The sequence below is a fragment of the Choristoneura fumiferana genome, chromosome 12 (assembly GCF_025370935.1).
Source record: "Choristoneura fumiferana chromosome 12, NRCan_CFum_1, whole genome shotgun sequence".
NCBI lineage: Eukaryota > Metazoa > Arthropoda > Insecta > Lepidoptera > Tortricidae > Choristoneura > Choristoneura fumiferana.
The window spans coordinates 16195269-16213013 of NC_133483.1; the positions used below are offsets into that span (position 1 = coordinate 16195269).

The following is a 17745-nucleotide window of genomic DNA, read 5'->3' on the forward strand; positions in this document are numbered from 1 at the left end:
GCATTGCTTCTTTTAACTTAGGATAATTATTGAAGCCTAAGGTCTGACTTGGCTAGTTCTCGTAGTACCTACTAAATTTTACAACTTGCGAAGGCTATAATATAATTTGTATATGAAAACTAGCCAAGTCCGACCTTAGGCTTCAATATAGCGGGTGTGGCCTGTAATACGAGCAAAAAATTAAAACATAGATCGTCCTCGTCAAACTGAACAACATTAGTTCAGCGACTTTTAAGAAAAATTAAGTCTTTAGATTTTCTTTTTTTCATACAAATTAAATACTGCTATCAATGTACGCCATCCTAGAACCCAACTGACCTCGCCAGTCACGCTACAAACATCAAGCATTTTGCTTTTCATTGCTTCTTCGAATAAACTTAAAAGTGTAAAATTAAAAAACTAATTATTTTTAAAAGTCGCTGAGCTAATGTTGTTCAGTTTGAGGAGTATGGTATGATCTATGTTTTAATTATTTGCTATATTACAGGCCACACCCGGTATTATCCTAAGTTATAGGCTCGGCTATTATCCTAAGTTATCGGCTAGTCCGGCTTTCTCTAGGCTGTCTGTTGGTCAGTTGCGTCTATCCGTCTGTCACAGGGTTGTATCTTTCCAACCGTAATACCGTTTTAAAATAATTATATCAATGAATTAAATGTAATTCGAAATATAAGGAGCGGGGGGGTTAATATGGGGGGGTTAATATGGGGTGTGACTAGCATTATTTAAAGTCAACATAATAATAATAAATAAATATCATAGGACATTTGACATCAATTGACCTAGTCCCAAACTAAGCAAAGCTTGCTTTACTTAAATACATTTTAAACATCTAAGACCCAAGAACAAACATTCGTATTATTCATACAAATATTTGCCCCGGCCGGGAATCGAACCCGGGACCTCAAGCTTCGTAGTCAGGTTCTCTAACTACTTGGCCATCTAAACACATTACAATTCGTTAGGGCAAACATGTACAAATGTATCGTAGCAATGGTCCCAGTGGCCCGCAACATTGATAGTCAACAACATTAAGGGGCTGTTTCACCATCCATTGATTAGTGTTAACTGGCGGTTAAATGTGATGCCGTCTCAACAAAACAAATAGAGACGGCCTCACATTTAACCGTCAGTTAACACTAATCAATGGATGGTGAAACAGCCCCTCAAAGTCAATTATCGACAATACATATAAATTTTATGCTTGCCGGCCTCTTATAGAAGCTCGAAGGGCCGCAGGTCAGATAAGCGTGAAAAAAAGTAAGAGTAGCTAAATTTAATTACTTCAAATGTACTGACGTACTAAGGTTTCACAGGATATTTTGCCTCAAAAAATATTATTCCCGGTAAGCAAAATAGGTAAGTATGGTAACAGTGTATCGGTGTCTTGTTATGCAAATACGAATTCGTTGAATAAATTAACTTTTCGGAGACACAGGGCTACACTTTTTGCATTAACTCTTGTATTAATAGTGTCCAATTTTTTTTAAACGCAATATGATGTAACTGTACTAGAAAAACTCTAAGCTCTAGAAAAAACTTTAAATAATTAAAGAAAAAAAAAACACGAAATTCTGCACATATTGTCAACTAGCGTTTCCCCGCGGCTTCGCACGCATAAATCATTAGATACAGCAGTTGAATTGAAATTCCGGGATTTTATTAAATTCTCGTGGGAATTCCCTAAAATTACATCGTGATTGACGGGCAAATTTCATGACTCTAAGCCCAGCGGTTATTATTTAGAAATTTTATCCCTATCCCGTGGGAATATCGGGATAAAAAGTAGCCTGTGTGTTATTCCAAATGTCCAGCTATCTACATACCAAATTTCATGACTCTAAGCCCAGTGGTCCTTAGTTCGAGATTTTAGCCCTATCCTGTGGTAACACCGGGATAAAAAGTAGCCTATGTGTTATTCCCACGTCCAGCTACCTACATACCAAATTTCATGACTAAAAAGTATTAAGCCCTATGTTAATTCCAGATGATGTCCAGCTTTCTACATACCAAATTTCATGACTCTAAGTCCAGTGGTCATTATTTCGAGATTTTATCTCTATCCTGTGGGAACATCGGGATAAAAAGTAGCCTGTGTGTTATTTCAGACGTTCAGCTACCTACATACCAAATTTCATGACTCTAAACCCAGTGGTTGTTATTTAGAGATTTTATCCCTATCCCGTGGAAATATCGGGATAAAGAGTATCTTATGTTTTAATTCAGGTTGTAAACTAACTTTTTGCTAAATTTCATCCAAATCCGTCCAGCCGTTTCCGCGTGAAGGAGTAACAAACATACTCACTCACTCACAAACTTTCACATCAAAGAAACCACAACGTATTACTTGCTTAGAAAGAAACACAATGAGATCTTTGTAATTAGAGTTCTGAGAAATAAAGGAAGAAAAAAATAGATACATTATTCACAACACATAGACAACAACAACAACAACACGACGGATGAAGATATAGACAGATGAAGAGAAAGAAAAGATAAGGACAAGTAAATTTGCGCGACCAAGTTTTTCTCAGTTCTTTTTTGCTAAAGCTTAAAAACACACGTTTTCCAGAGATATATGACCAAACTAGCTCGATCTATGTTCTTAGAAATGGTATTAAAATGGTAGTTTATTTTACGTATTGGTACGTATAATAAAAGAAAGAAAAGTAGGCTACAGAAAAAAAGCAATTTACATAATAATTAAAAAAAGGTCTTAAAGAGAAAGAGTTAGTCGAGAATAATTGAAGTAGCTTCAGTCTTTTTGGAAGCCTCTTTTCAGGTGTCAGTATATAGAATAACTATCATTTCTATTCCCAAAACCAGAAGAGGCCGTATTGCCTAACGTTTCTGTCGCTCGCGATCGCAACCAAATGACCGATTTCGCATACAAAAATGACAACATTTGATTGGGATCACTAGCGTCAACATACTTGGAATCACAATCGTTTTCACCACTTCCTTCTGTCACACGGTATAAGACGAGGGTAGAAGGAGATGGTGAATGCGATCGCGAACGACAGCACGTTAGACAAAATGGCCTCCTCATCAATCCGTTGCGGTCTCAATACACTGACGACTTGACGAGAGCCCTTTATGGGGTCATATCAAAACTATAAAATCTCCCAACAACGAGAAGCATGCACCGCAAAAAGTCAATAAAGCCACGTCATCCCAATGACAAGTTAATAACGGTTGCCGCCGTCGCCGTCTAGACTTCAGCCTTGACGATATTGCTCCATTACTAGACTGTAGTATTATAATCTAGAGCTGCCTTATTTTAGACAAGAACGAGGTTGGCATTTGAAGCAAGAACGGATTTATATAAATATTCTGCGAATTTCATTATTTTGTGATGGACGTCTCGTTCATTGTTAGTAATTTCGACACATGTACGAACCTGAATATTTCATTTCAGTATAATAAACTATAGGTAGTGCTACCAGAGTTGAGGTAACACAAGAACATGCCACGCCATGATAGCGGGATCATGACATTAACTCATTAATTCCGACGGATGGACGGACGGACAGACAGTAAGACGGGCAAAGTGATGCTATAAAGATTTTGTTCTTGCCAACTGAGGTACAGAACCCTAAAAATAAGTCAAAACAGTCTAAGCGCCGTTGGAATAAAGGCATGCGGAGAGACAACCAGTGGTTCATAAGTAAAAGTCTCTGGCAGTGTATCGGCTAATACTAGTAACAGTTATGTACCTACATGTTTCTTGTCCAAGGCTAAAAAATAACCACGTGAAGCATTGTTAAAGGGTATCTTGCCCATTGATTCGTAAGCTTCGGTTATAAATGTCAATTATACGCCCACTAAAGGTTAAAACCTTTATTGGGCGTCACCTTTCTGAATCGATTAATAGGCGATTTAGTTAAGGCGATATTTTGTATAACAATTTATGAACGGAAAAACACTGGATAGTTCATGTATTAAAATAACGGATAATCTAAAGACTATCTGAGATATTGAACATGAAACTACCGTGATACTCACTCATATAAAATGATATTGTAACGATTGATTGAATGTTGATTTCGAGCTAAACTCGATTTAAGACGTGAGTTATCAGTTACAATATCATTTTGAACATGAAACTACCGTGAGACTCACTCATATTAAATATATTGACCCGGATAACTCACGTCTTAAATCGAGTTTAGCTCGACATGTTTCGGGACTCAGCGGCTGCTGCAACACACAGCGCAGCGCAGCGCGGGTGCGCGTGTTGCAGCAGCCGCTGAGTCGCGTTGCTCCGAAGACGAAGGGCTACGGATTAGCCCGAAACATGTCGAGCTAAACTCGATTTAAGACGTGAGTTATCCGGGTCAATATATTTAATACAATATCATTTAATATGACTACCTGAGATTTGTAGCCATTTAGTGCGTCACGGGTAATTAGGTTGGGCCTGCCTACTTCAGGTACAGTGGAACAAATTGAATCATGACCCAGGGTGGAACCTTTGTGCTCCTAATGTCATGTTGACATCTCATACTTTTGTCATAGAAATCATAGTGAAATTGATGTTTAATGTTTAATGTTTATTTGGGCAAAAAACGGTACATTATAGAAAAAAAAACTTAAGAAAATAAGAATTAAACGAAACGTATTCCAGCAAATATGCCACTATTAAAAAAAGATTATAAAAAGATTGATTATAAAAAGGCTCCACCCTGGGTCATGATTAAATTTGTTCGACGTACTTACAAGAAAAATTGGTTACCTTTGCGAAAGCAGTCTGAGTGTGTTAGACAAAATGCATTTAGAAATAATTGTATTTTGTCTAACACACTCGGAATGTCAATCGGTTTCACTTCTTTCTATCACACGGTATAATGGTGATTTTCCACCAGCGAGGCGAGACGAGACGAGGCGAGACGAGAATTGAAATTTGTATGCATTCTCGCGCGCAAGCCGCGAGCCGCCGCGGGCGCTGCCATACAAATTTCAATTCTCGTCTCGCCTCGCCGGTGGAAAATCACCTTGAGACGAGGGTAGATAGAGATGGTGAATGCGATCGCGAACGTCACCGCGCTACGGCTTCGTTAGGGTTATGCTTATGACGTCAGTCAAATTAGACGTTTCTGGGCCCAATGGTTTATGCTGTGCTTGTGTCTAGTCATGCAAAAGACAGTCAATTAAAAAAAAAACGGCCAAGTGCAAGTCGGACTCGCACTCGAAGGATTCCGTTCCATCTATACGACATTCACTAGATCCATCCATCCGTTCCATCTATACGGAAAAAGTCACGTTTGTTGTATGGGAGCCCCCTTAAATATTTATTTTATTCTGCTTTTAGTATTTGTTGTTATCTAACTATCACGGTTCATGAGATACAGCCTGGTAACAGACGAACGGTCGGACAGCGAAGTCTTAGTAATAGTGTACTTATCGCAGTAAACTTATCGCAGTAGTTTCATTTCCCAAACGAATCTTTAGCATATTTAAATTTCGCATTATATTCATTTGGTCAAATTATCATTTGCCTAAAATTATGTCAAGTTTATTATTATGTCAAAATTATTGTCAAGTTGTATTACGACAAACGTTTACTAAGCAAGCGTTTTCTTGTGGCTAACATTATATTCCAAAAAAATGTTTGTTCAAAATTACACTTCACATACGAACCAAACACAAAAACCAACTGCTACCATAAAAGTAGGTTAGGTTATGTTAGAACTGCGTCCCCTACAGAAACGAACTGCTATCAGAAAATTAGGTTAGGTTAGGTTAGAACTGCGTCCCCCACAGAAACGAACTGCTACTAGAAAAGTTAGGTTATTATGCCATGCAATATTATGGGAAGAGTACTTTATGCCAAACGATACATTTGTTTAAATAATACTTGGTAATATGAAACATGAGTAAGTAATTATTAATTATTTTTAAAACATAAATTTCCCAAATAAAAATGTACTAACCGTAAAAATGCGATAAGTGGTTTTAGGAAATGTTTTTTTGCCAAATGATAATTTGAGTAAAATATTTTGGGATGTGATACTTTGGAAAAAGTTTTTTTGCCCATACATTAGTTAGTAATCCCTTAGATTTACTTTGCGGTCGGCGGTCGACTTCTGAGTCAAGCCTTTTAGCTGAAACACAACAGTGACATGTAATAATGATATTACCAATAAAAGAGTATGAGTATGAGTGCAAGCACTGCTGCTTAGCGGCAATATTATCGCATAAGATGGTGATGACGGAGAGACGTTTAATAAGTTCTTGCTACCCACATAAAATATCAGTGACGTTCGTTTGACTAATAAACGGCATATGAACAAATTTGGTTTGTAAAGTAGAATTAATTCGAACTATGTCCGGGTCGAAGGATAAAAGACAAGATTAATCGGGCGTCGGATTATTGGGTTTAATTAAATCGGGATTTCCTTTTTCCCTAATTAATGTCTGGAAAGTTTGCCTTGAATGCGGTTAATAATACCAGCAGATACCAACCAATTACTTATCTACCCATAGCTTGGAAAAATGTTTATTTGTTACGACAAGGAAACTAAATATATTGACAAACCAAATTCGTTACAAACTGTACTCATGTTTTTCGGTCGTTATGTATTAATGTAAGTTGTTAAGGATTTGTTAAGTGTTTGAATAGGCGTCGAGTAATCATTGTCTCCTGAAATCTATAAACTTCGCGCACACATATATTTATTCGCACATTTTAAGTTTTAATTTAAAGTTGGTGTCATTTTTGTGCATTTTTGTTTGACAGTAAATTACAATCTAGCCCGCCGGCAATTTTGTAGATATTAGACGCCATAAAATTTGATGTATTAAAGTGGCCGAGCTGGGTAATGGCTTTTCCTTGCTTATTTACTTTGGAAAAAGTTGCAGTAACCCATAAGGCGAAATGACCTTGTTTTTAATTTAGGACCTTTTTGTACCTACTTTACGGTTCAGAACCTATTTAGAAATCTCGAATCAGAACAAAAGAAAAGAATGTTGCTAGGATAATACAGCTCTGTAATACTTAAAGAAATAATCTAGAGAGAGATAGAGAAATAACTTTATAAATGATCCTTAATTAAGTAAATAATTACTGATAGATACGTTTTTAATGAAATAAAATAACATGAAGCTCAATTTACCAGAACACTATTTTACTACATCTAAATCAATTATTCCTTTTTATTCTTAGGAAAATATGTTTTGTCTTTGCATGGCTAAGGAAAATTTTATAGTGCCAAATAGAGACAAAACATGTTAACGCAAGGGCAAAAAATAACCTAGTTAGTTCCTTCCATTTCTATCTCCAGCCTATATACATCCCATCCCACTGCTGGGCACAGACCTCTTCTCAGTTAAGTACTTCAAAAGGAATAAATACTGTAACCCAAAAAAAATATGTCAATACATTCCCAGCTAAACATTACTTAAATCATTCCTTTTTTAATTACCTACTTGTTAGCTTTCTCGGCAGTCTCGAAGTAACAGTTAATTAAGCTTACTGAAAACAATGTTTAACAGTAGTCCAGCCCTCCATTATACGTCCAATACGCTAATGAAGATCATTATCATTCTTCTACACTACTATGCACCCTTGAGTGCAGCGAAGGTTGCTGTGGTGCATTGACTCCGGACAACCGACCAAATTTAGTCAACCCCCCCGTAGGCGCTCCAAAAATTAACTGTACACTTCTTAAATCTGCTGGGTTATATGTGAGGGTAGTACTGAGCAACAGGTGTTAGTGCTGCGCGTTACGTAAGGCCACCGGCGCGCGCATTCCATTGAGGCGGTAGTACGAGGCTATCGATTAGGAGTACGGACTATGCCCATCGACCCGCCAGCCAGTGTATACCGCCCTGAAGCGTCTTGCTTCTTGGCTTAGTTTAATTTCGAAACCCGTTTCAAAACGTTACTAACAGTTTTAAGTAGTACTAAAAATTAGCTCAATGACTAGATGATTTCTCCGTATTTTTATTGTGACTGCGTAAGTTTAATTTGATATGCCCACGCGACTGCTTTACTGCCAAGCATGTACCTCACTTTGAAATAATACGCTTGAATGCCAACGCTAGCCGGTGATTATTCGAGCGTTTTGAGTGCTTTTTTATCGGTCCAAAACTATTGACGAATTGGATAACAACATGAAAGTTCTATGTCATTCAAAGTTAACACAAATCATTACCGCAGTCAATAATTCGAGTACCACGGTGACGGACGGTTGAAAAACTAAAAAATCGCTGAAACCTATTATTATTATTACTACTGGACACGCTTTTTTGTGTAACTGCATGGCCTGTGTTCTCCAGTGAGTTAATAATTAATTTGTTCGAGATCATTTCTAAGGATGCTCCCTTTTAAAAACCCTTCAACGCTTTGTGTAAGGTTTCTTAAGAGGCAGTCCATTGAAGTCTTCCGCGGGAAGATGTGCTCTGGAATTTTTGCTTATTTAACTTCCTTTGATATTTTTAGCTGTATTTCTTGTCATTCAGGAAGCTTAGGGCTAACTAGATTTTCCTCGCGACATTTCTATTTGTGAAATAGTTTTCTCATTACTCTGAGATATGAAATGCTCCTTGCTATTTATTTTGAATCGGCTTTTTTATTTGAATATTAATGAGAAATAGACAGCAAAACTCAGTTTTGAGTTTTATTTAAAAGTAAAGTTGAATTTATTTTAGTGATTTTTTATTTTCCTTGTATTTTTTTGATTAAGCTATACACTGCTCTATCCAACTGTATTATAATTAAATGCTCAGTTTAATAAGTTTTTATTTTACTTTAATATTATATCAAATCTTGCACGTCGATTATTTACCTCCAAAATTCTTTGAAGAATAAATATGTTCACTTTATGGACTGTAGGTAAGCTGTTTATGTTGTAGTGCTCACCGTTTCGAATTTAATAGATTTTCTTTTGAAATACCTATTTTAAAAGCAAGTTAAGCTTATACTAGAAACGTTGACAGGTGGCAGGCGTCGCGACCGCATGATACGCGATAATAACGTCCCTATTACCTGTACAGTCACCTGCATTTATATTTGCTACAGTGGAGAGAGCAAAATATCTGATACGTCCTACTGGCCCTAGTAGTAGAGTCGTTTCAGACATTTATGAACGCTTTGTTATGTCAGATATGAACTACAAGCAATTGGGCCAATCAACTTTTTTGCCGACACTTTTCTGTCCGCGACATTTTTCAAACAATTGCAGATTTTTGTAAGTAAACATGTTTTTTCTGTAATTTAATAGATGGTGTACATGCCATCCTACATAAGTTCAACCTATTAAACCGTGAAATATTTTGTTGGAAGTACGATTTTTTGGTAACGTCAGAGACGCGTCGGTAAAATAGTTGATTGGCCCAATTAGCAACTTAGCATTTGCAGGTTGCTTATTTTATTTAGATAAAAAGCGACGGCATCACGGATATCAGTCTTTCACATAAAATTTATCAATGAGAGATACATTTTTTTTTGCTAAAAAACAAATTTTCCCTCTGCCACAATATTTGGAGAAATTATTGAAGCAAAATTCTTACGGAACAATACAAAAGGTTAGCAGCCTCGATAAAATCTACAACTGTTCAATTTTATCGCCAAACGTAGAATTTACTCTTGAAAAGGTATTGTTACGTCATCGCTTTTAATGGAATGACTGAGGTGCTGTGTTGATGTACTTATAGCGAAACATTTAAGAGAGGTTTTCCTTGCATGTGTAGTAGCACCTATTATAGAATTGAAATGGAATTTATGTATTTTTTTTTCTAATTTCAAACATCAATTATTCTACACGGATACGTTACAATTATATGATCCGTGGTAGCCTAGTGGTTTGACTAATGGCATCTCAGATAGAACAGCCTGGGTTCGGACTTGGACTCGCACCTCTAGGAATATATATGCAAAATTACATTTGAAATTAACATGAATTTTACGGTGAAGGAAAACTTCGCGTGGAAACCTACACAAAGCTGCGTAGAAATCCAATGATGTGCGTGAAGTTTCCAATGCGCACTGGGCCCGCGTGGGAACTACGTCCCAAGCCCTCTCATTTTGAGAGGAGACCTGTGAGCAGCTGTGGGACGTATATATGTAGAGCGAAATGACTATTATATACTAGAGGAGCTTTTCTCCCAAGTTTTTCACCTACAGTTCATTTCTGTCGGCACCTTATTAGTTCAGCCACTTACGTAACGTCATAAAATATTAACAAAATGTGTTAATGCAACAAAGTCCAGTGATCAGCCACTGTTGACGCTATACTATAGGTACGACTAATCGAGTCTCTAATGTATGTGTGCTCCATTTCGGAAAACGAAATTAACGCGAAGAGAATGAAGCGTATAATCGAATTATAAGGTAATACAAAATTATGCATACCTACGTATAAGAGTCGTCGTAGTTACATTCTTAGATTAAATTATGTACCTATACATATAATTACTGAGACTTAAATAAATTGTAATAGAGTTTGTTTAATTTTGTTTGAAAAATCGTCGCTGATATAGATACGATTATTGATAGTCGTTCAATGAAGTATGACGTAATAATGGATAGCATCTGAAGTATATACCACTTTGATATTTTATTATTGGGGACTAATAACCTGAGGCAACTTTGTTGGTCAGGTACTTTTAGATGTTAACTGTTTGTACCTACCTAACCTAGTGTAAGTTTTACTGTACAGTTAATATTTATTAGGCTTATATTAGAATAATTTTACTATGAATGCACTTAAAATATTATTACTACCTTATTAATTGTTTGCTTTTTAATTATTTAGTTTGTCAAAACGCTTCCATAAATCGATTGATGGTCAAAGTACACCACATCAAAGGTGTCATAATGGGTCTAACTATTTTATCTGCTGAGATTGTCATAATGTGTCTATCTGCTGAGATATTTTGATTCATTCTACGAGTACAATACTTACCTTGTAATTATATTAATACGTGAATGTGAGTCAGGTTTTGATTAAATATTGTTGTGAAATTTAATGTGTGAATGAAAATGTATGAAATATATGGAAGATTTATGTTTTTAAACCGTTTCGAATAAGAAATTAAAAAGATTTCATTCTTTAGGTAAGGGCAGGCGATGTAAAATTACAAAAAACAGACAAGTGGGTACATAAATAATTCAGTAAATCAAGCCCCTTATTTTTCTCGACAACTGAGCTAAGTCGCTAATTCTGAATAATTGATTGCGTCAATACGAAGATCATAGTAGCTATACCTAGTGCCATCCACGAAGGAAGAGCCACGGCACGCGTCATCGTGAATGACTCTACCTATATTACGCTATGATATACTATGCGCTTTCTTCCGGTATTTTTTCTAGGAGTTATATTTGACCAAGCTAGTGCGAAGTACCCTACAGGTTTTGATTCCCTGGTAATTTGAATGCAACCCTTTTTTAATGACTGTATCCTTTAATTGCGTTTACTTAGAAGTTTGCTTTATTTATTGCTCAAAGTGGTTGACCTGAGTATTTGATATTTAATTTCAGCTTGATACCTCCATGCGTTCTTAAGAGTCGCCAGTACGCTCGCCGCTGATCGCATTTTCATACAAAAGAAGTTTCGTTCTAATTTACAAACAACACACTGAAACAAAATAAAACTTTGCGAGTATAATGGGAGCAGCTATTTTGATGCTTATAATTAGTTTTCTTTCATATTCAATGTAACAAAATAAAAATCATATTAATTTTAAGCTTTGTATGAGAAATGGATATTCATTATTGTTTATTCCCGTTACATTTTATTTTAACCAAACCTAATTATAAGCATCGTAATGGCTGCTCCCATTATGGGTCATTATTTCACAGGGCTTTGAAAATGTTCAAAAACAAAAACGCTCTTGTTGATTGGATTTTTATTTATTATGGATGTAATAACATATATGTATTTTTTACAATAGTGGGTAGTAGACAATGTATCATCCGAACTGACCACATAGTGTAATGTTTATTACGGAAATATAGAAATTTCAGAAAAATATCCTACAATATTCTAAAAACCGGCCAAGATAGGGTTCCGCAGCCATTATGAAAAAAATCAAGTAATATTATGTGCATTACAACACAATTAAAACACTTAACTACAGTCTTAAATCTATTACCAGAAAAAGAGCGTATCTCCACGGCACTTGCGTCCTTTTGTTGAGAAGCGCAGTTTTTCGGCAATAACTCAAAAACGGTATATCCGATCATGTTGAAACCAATTTTCGTTGAAAGTATTTATTAAGGGTTACCTTTCCATATTTTTGGACAAACGGTTTACAAGATAGAGGGGGGGGGACACAATTTTTGCTACTTTGGGAGCGATTATTTCCTTAAATCTTCACTTAATCAAAAAAGTTTTTGAGAAACCTTACTATCTTTTCAAAAGACATGTCGAACTATGTGCCACACGTTGATGCGAGCAAATTTTTTTTTCAATTTCTGTATGGGTTGCGCCCCCTATATTTTTTTTATAATTTTTGTAATTTAACTACAAAACTAAATAGCGGCTTTGACAAGACATCTGTATTGTAGTTTTCGAGTAAAATGCCTGTGACCTACGGACGGACGGACTTGACGAAACTATAAGAGTTCCGTTTTTGCCATTTTGGCTCTGGAACCCTGAAAAACATTATTGGACGATAATAATAGTAACAATATAAATATGTTATGTTCATGAAATAGTAGCTTCTCCCTATAATTTACTGTAAATAATTTCTGAACACAATTTCATGCATTGAAATAATGACCCTTATAGTTCCAATTTGCGTTTTGATCAGTAGTGCTGCTTGTAAATTAGAACGAAACTACGTTTGTATGGGGACGCGAGCGTACTGGGGACTCTTAAAAAAGGATCTTAACAGGTGGATAAGAAAGTGATCCTATAAGGGTACCGTTTTTAACGACGGTGGTATGGGACCGTAAAAAGGCACTGCCATAGGACCTTAATATGAACTGCTGTCATTAAACTTACATTACAATTTGCACGATTGGTCTTTTTGTAACCTTTTATTTAACTTCATCTCGTACATTTATTTTGTTTGCTTCTAATCCTGCAGGATTTTTTTGACACAAACGTATTTAGCCTACATCTTATTTTATTTTACGATGTTTTTTCCATTATATCAATTCATACCTAATGTGATACATTCAGTCACAAAAATGAGTTTTTTGTTATATTCTTTTTTTTTTACTCTATTTTACAACACATGCCTCTCAATAAAGAAAGTAGGCTGTTAGGTTTTCATTACGCACATAAATAGTACTCAATTTTATCATACGACGGTACAGCAGTGCATCGTTGTTTTTTTAATCTCACCCACTCGTTCCAATATCGTGTTTTCCCGCAAAGCAATAAGTCTTCATTTGCGACGGTAAATAGCCGACTAATGTGGCGTTACAGAATACATGTGGCTGTCATTTTATACACGGAAGGGTCAGATAATTACTCTGTAATAGAAGAGGATGAAAAAGTCCAGTCAAATGTACAAGTCATCGAGCGATTTTCCTGTTTTATGTAAGTTTTTTGTTACGCACAGGCTGGCGGAACGAATCAACAATCTGTTTGCCATTAAGCTTCACCAAAAACCAATTTTGCTCGAATTCACTTTGAAAGTCCATGTTTCAATTTTGATCGCTAATTGACTACAAAATAAATATAAACATTTCCAAAAATTTGCATTCTGCATTTAAATAATGTTTAAATTATACTCGTAGCCTCAGGAGTCGACCGTTCTTTTACGAATAATGCGACTAATGTTTTTTTTGTAATCTCGTCAAAAGGGCTGTGGGGATGACTGTGGTCGTTTGTGGGGATAGTCTAGTCATTCCTGCGGTGTTCGGGGCTTGCAACTGCAGTACAGTGACCTCGTGCGTACGCGAGGGGGGGGGGTTTGCCGGGGAACTAGGTCAGGGCCCAGCCCCCGCCCCGCGACCCGCTTCGATCGACCGCCAAATTCCTAACGCATTCGAGGAGAAACAAAACGCTCTCTAGTCGAAGGAACGGATTATGGGCCATAAAATCCAGAACGTAAAAACGAAACTAGGTCGGGCTCTGCGTTGTTTAAAATTGAGAAGAGGGGGATTTCGATTAAACAAATTTTTACTTGCATGATAATTGTGTCAATCGCCCCGGTGAAATAACCAATATGCACTTGACGACAACACCAAAAAATTCCTTGACAAATCAAAAGGACAAAATCAAATGTCTTTACCTAATAATAGATTGAAAACTTTCGGCATCGCCTCCGCATTTTGTCGACAGTGAAATCTTTGGTTTGTAATACTCGGATCAGAAGTCTTGTTATTTCATTTATCAAACATGAACTAAAGTAATACTTTAGGAAAGATTTAATTGTGTATTTAACCACTAAACTGATAAAAAAATCTTTAATCTACAAAAAGCTATGTTATCAGGGAGTAGCGTACGCTATTGTATACCGGAAAAGCGCAAAATTTTCATGGAACGCAGTCAAAGATGCGGGCAACAGCCTAATAGCCTATAGTTAATACTGAGTTATTGTAATGGATCATATTTTATGTAGTATTTAAGGTTATTAAGATAACGCAAGGATCCAGTTGATTAAAGGTCATGCAATCCATTAGACTTATGTCTTAACACTAAAACCATTCCGTAATGATTAAAGAAATCTCCAAAAGTATTCATTTAGCCTCGTGAAAGAAGCACGGACTTCCGTAAGCCGCGTTAATCTTACTAATTAGGACCTTTTCGCTTTGACACGACTTAACTAAGTACGAAAGTTTAGTACTACATTTTCTTTTGATTTATGTACGCCGTCTTGTATTAGCAACTGGTATATTTTGAGCTCAATAGCTAAACACTCCACTGCCTCGCTGAGGTTGAGGCAGTATTTTGTGTGGTACAGACTACATAATTGGACCAAAAATGTCTCAGTTACTTAGTTTTATGAAAAAATAATCTATTATCCTTTTTTTTCTGCTGTTGGGCGTTATTAAAGACAGTTTTTTTAAACCACTATTGTTTTTCGAATGCAAGTTCTGCATGAAATAGGTCACGTTACATACATAATTTAATTTTCGCTTGTACAGTGTGAATTTTTATACGTGGCACAAAAAAAATCTAGCACATCTACTGCTGAACATTATAGTGCATTAACTCAATTGTTTAACTAGTCTAATTGTAAGTTAATTTAGGGCGTCCATATTTTGTGAACATTACATGTCACAAACTAAAAGTACATGGCATTAGCTGAACTAGATAGAAAGACTTTTGTATCGAGTTGAGAATTTCGCGCTGCATGTTTTTTGACCACATGTACTGGCTAATATAATATATATTTCCGTACATTACATCCGGATGTTTCCATAAATCGGACAAACGAAATATTCAGATCCATATTGAATAAATCTTTTCTGTCCTCGTGCCAAATAAACTCCCAAATATATTTACCAGAAAAGCGTGTGATTTCTGCCAAATAGGTCATCATGTCAAAGCATTCTGCTTATACTCCTGTCACTTCGAATTATTAACATAAGCTAGGAAAATATGATACGAAATGGTAGCCTACTTTTCTTTTATATTGAGTTACGAATTCGCGAAATTAATTCGTAGGTGTCAATGCGCTCAAGGAAGATTTTTTCAAAATGGCCGCGCCACTTGACAGTAAATTTTAAATATGGCGCTGCCACTCCAAAGGATAATAATAATTATTATGTTATTGCCGTAGGCTGAAATCTAGTCTTTACACGCGTCCTACTTTGAATTATTATTCTTCTTCTAACAATAAAATAACAGAGTTTTAATTATGTCTCACGCAATCAATTAAGGTTTAGAATAGCAAATGCTGGAATTATGTAGATCATCTTGTCAAATCTTAAGATCAATTTCGATTCCAAATTCCGGAAAACGACATGAACCGAATTTTCTTTAATGTTAACGCATTAATTGTCGGGCAAGTTTATTCGAGCGTTTCAAGTTGAAACGGTTGAAACTTTCAACCGTCTAATTTTTCTATACACTTTTCTGTAAAACTGGCCCCTATAGTCTGATACCATTCTTTAGTTATCAGGTAGTAATAAAGGAACTTTAAGAAATAATCGAAAACGACATCGAATTCTATAGCCAATACGTAAAAAATGTGACCAGAAAAATGAAGCGGTTGAACCGCTTGTATAATGCCTAACCATTGTCCGGTATACTCTGTTCCAACGGCAGGCGAAAAAACTTACTATGGACAACCTTTCGCATGTTTCTCTCAACGTCATTCTAAAACATGATACAACAAGTTTTATTGTCTTGAGTGAAACTAACAGCCCATACTTTGAAAGTTTATACAAGAGCAAATGATAAACAAGTGCACCGTACAAAATATATAATTCATCAATGTTCATTTTTTCGCCTGCCGTCGGAACAGAGTATAGCACAAGAGTAATGTCAAATGGACTTCACGGTACTAACGCCATCTAGCGATATTTCGCGTGTCAGAAACTCTCTTAACATATCGTTTTTGATTGGTATGGCAGGAAAACGGCCGCGCGGCGCCGGATCTGACGGCATCGCCGGGCCGCGCGCCGCCCGGGCTGCCGCAGCCGCCGCGCGCCAACCACGCGCCGCCCTGCGTGCTGCAGCCCGACTTTAGGAAGGTAACCTTAAAGACTTGGGCTTTTACAGTGGCCTGCATTGGGTCTCTTCCAGGGTAGACAGCGCTAGCTCGGGCCGCCAGCCGCCCCAGTAAGGTAGGCAGCTCAAGGCGCTGGAGGGTGGGTCGCAAGGGGGTCATGACCCCCCCTGTATCATGGGGAGGGTCTAGGATAACAGTAAATATTTTTATACTTTAATAAAATAACATCTTTCTGCGTCAAAAAAGGAAAATTGATTTTGTTGTTTGATTATGATTAATATTTTACAATAAATAAGTTTAAATATTTTAAAGACGTTATAATTGACACAGATTTTATACTATTTTATTCTTATAAAAGAAGAGAATAAATTTCGACCAATTAAGTAACTCTAAAGCGTATATTATCATATTTCAGACTTAACTTATTTTTCAATAGGAATTAAGACTGAAATTTTAAGGCGCTGCTAGCTTTGCAGCGGACAATAAAGTAGAGTTAAAGCTGATATTTTTATGGTTCAAATTATAAATAGCTTAAATTTATGGTTCGTTGCAGTGCACCTGCACTATGATACTGTTTTCTTAAAGAATATAAGTTTTAGGCACAGATAATATCTTTTGATTTTTACTATGTTCTTTTCTACTACCTACATAAATGCAAAGTTTATAAACGGGATATTTAGAATGCAATTGTTTGAGGGATAAGTTTGTTTTTTATAGGAGATTTGAGCCAAATTAGCGAGTAATGGCTATTCAGACGACTGAATAGCCATAGTTAGAGAATCTGACTGTGAAGGTTAAGGTTCCAGGATCAATCCCGGTCGGGGCAGCTATATTTGTATGAAAAATACGTTTATTTTTGAGTCTAGTAAATTGATACGTAATTAAAAATAAACTGTTAGTTACTAAGCGAAGTAAAATTCACACCTAAGTCTAGTACCATTAATAAATCAATGATTGAGATTATTTGAGACAGGAACACTAGCTCAGTAAAAATAGAGTCCCAAGTTATAAGATAGAAAAGAAATCAGTTCAAAAAATCGCTGACGTAGACGTCTACGAACTAGCGCTACGATTCGTTCGTAGAGCCTCTACACCTCTATGACTTCGACGTGCGACTCAAAAAATATTTAACAATGTATGTGAACGTTGCATTACTCTCATAAAAAA

General features: G+C 36.3%; 1 protein-coding gene across 3 annotated transcripts in view; it reads left to right on the forward strand.

The window, feature by feature from the left end:
* Positions 1-17745, forward strand: part of RhoGAP100F (Rho GTPase activating protein at 100F) — a 56420-nt gene that overhangs the window by 16981 nt on the left and 21694 nt on the right. For all 3 annotated transcript variants that reach the window (XM_074095552.1, XM_074095553.1, XM_074095554.1), the window contains exon 2: positions 16481-16600. In XM_074095552.1, the coding sequence (XP_073951653.1) occupies positions 16481-16600 (120 nt within the window). The remainder of the gene's footprint in view (positions 1-16480; positions 16601-17745) is intronic.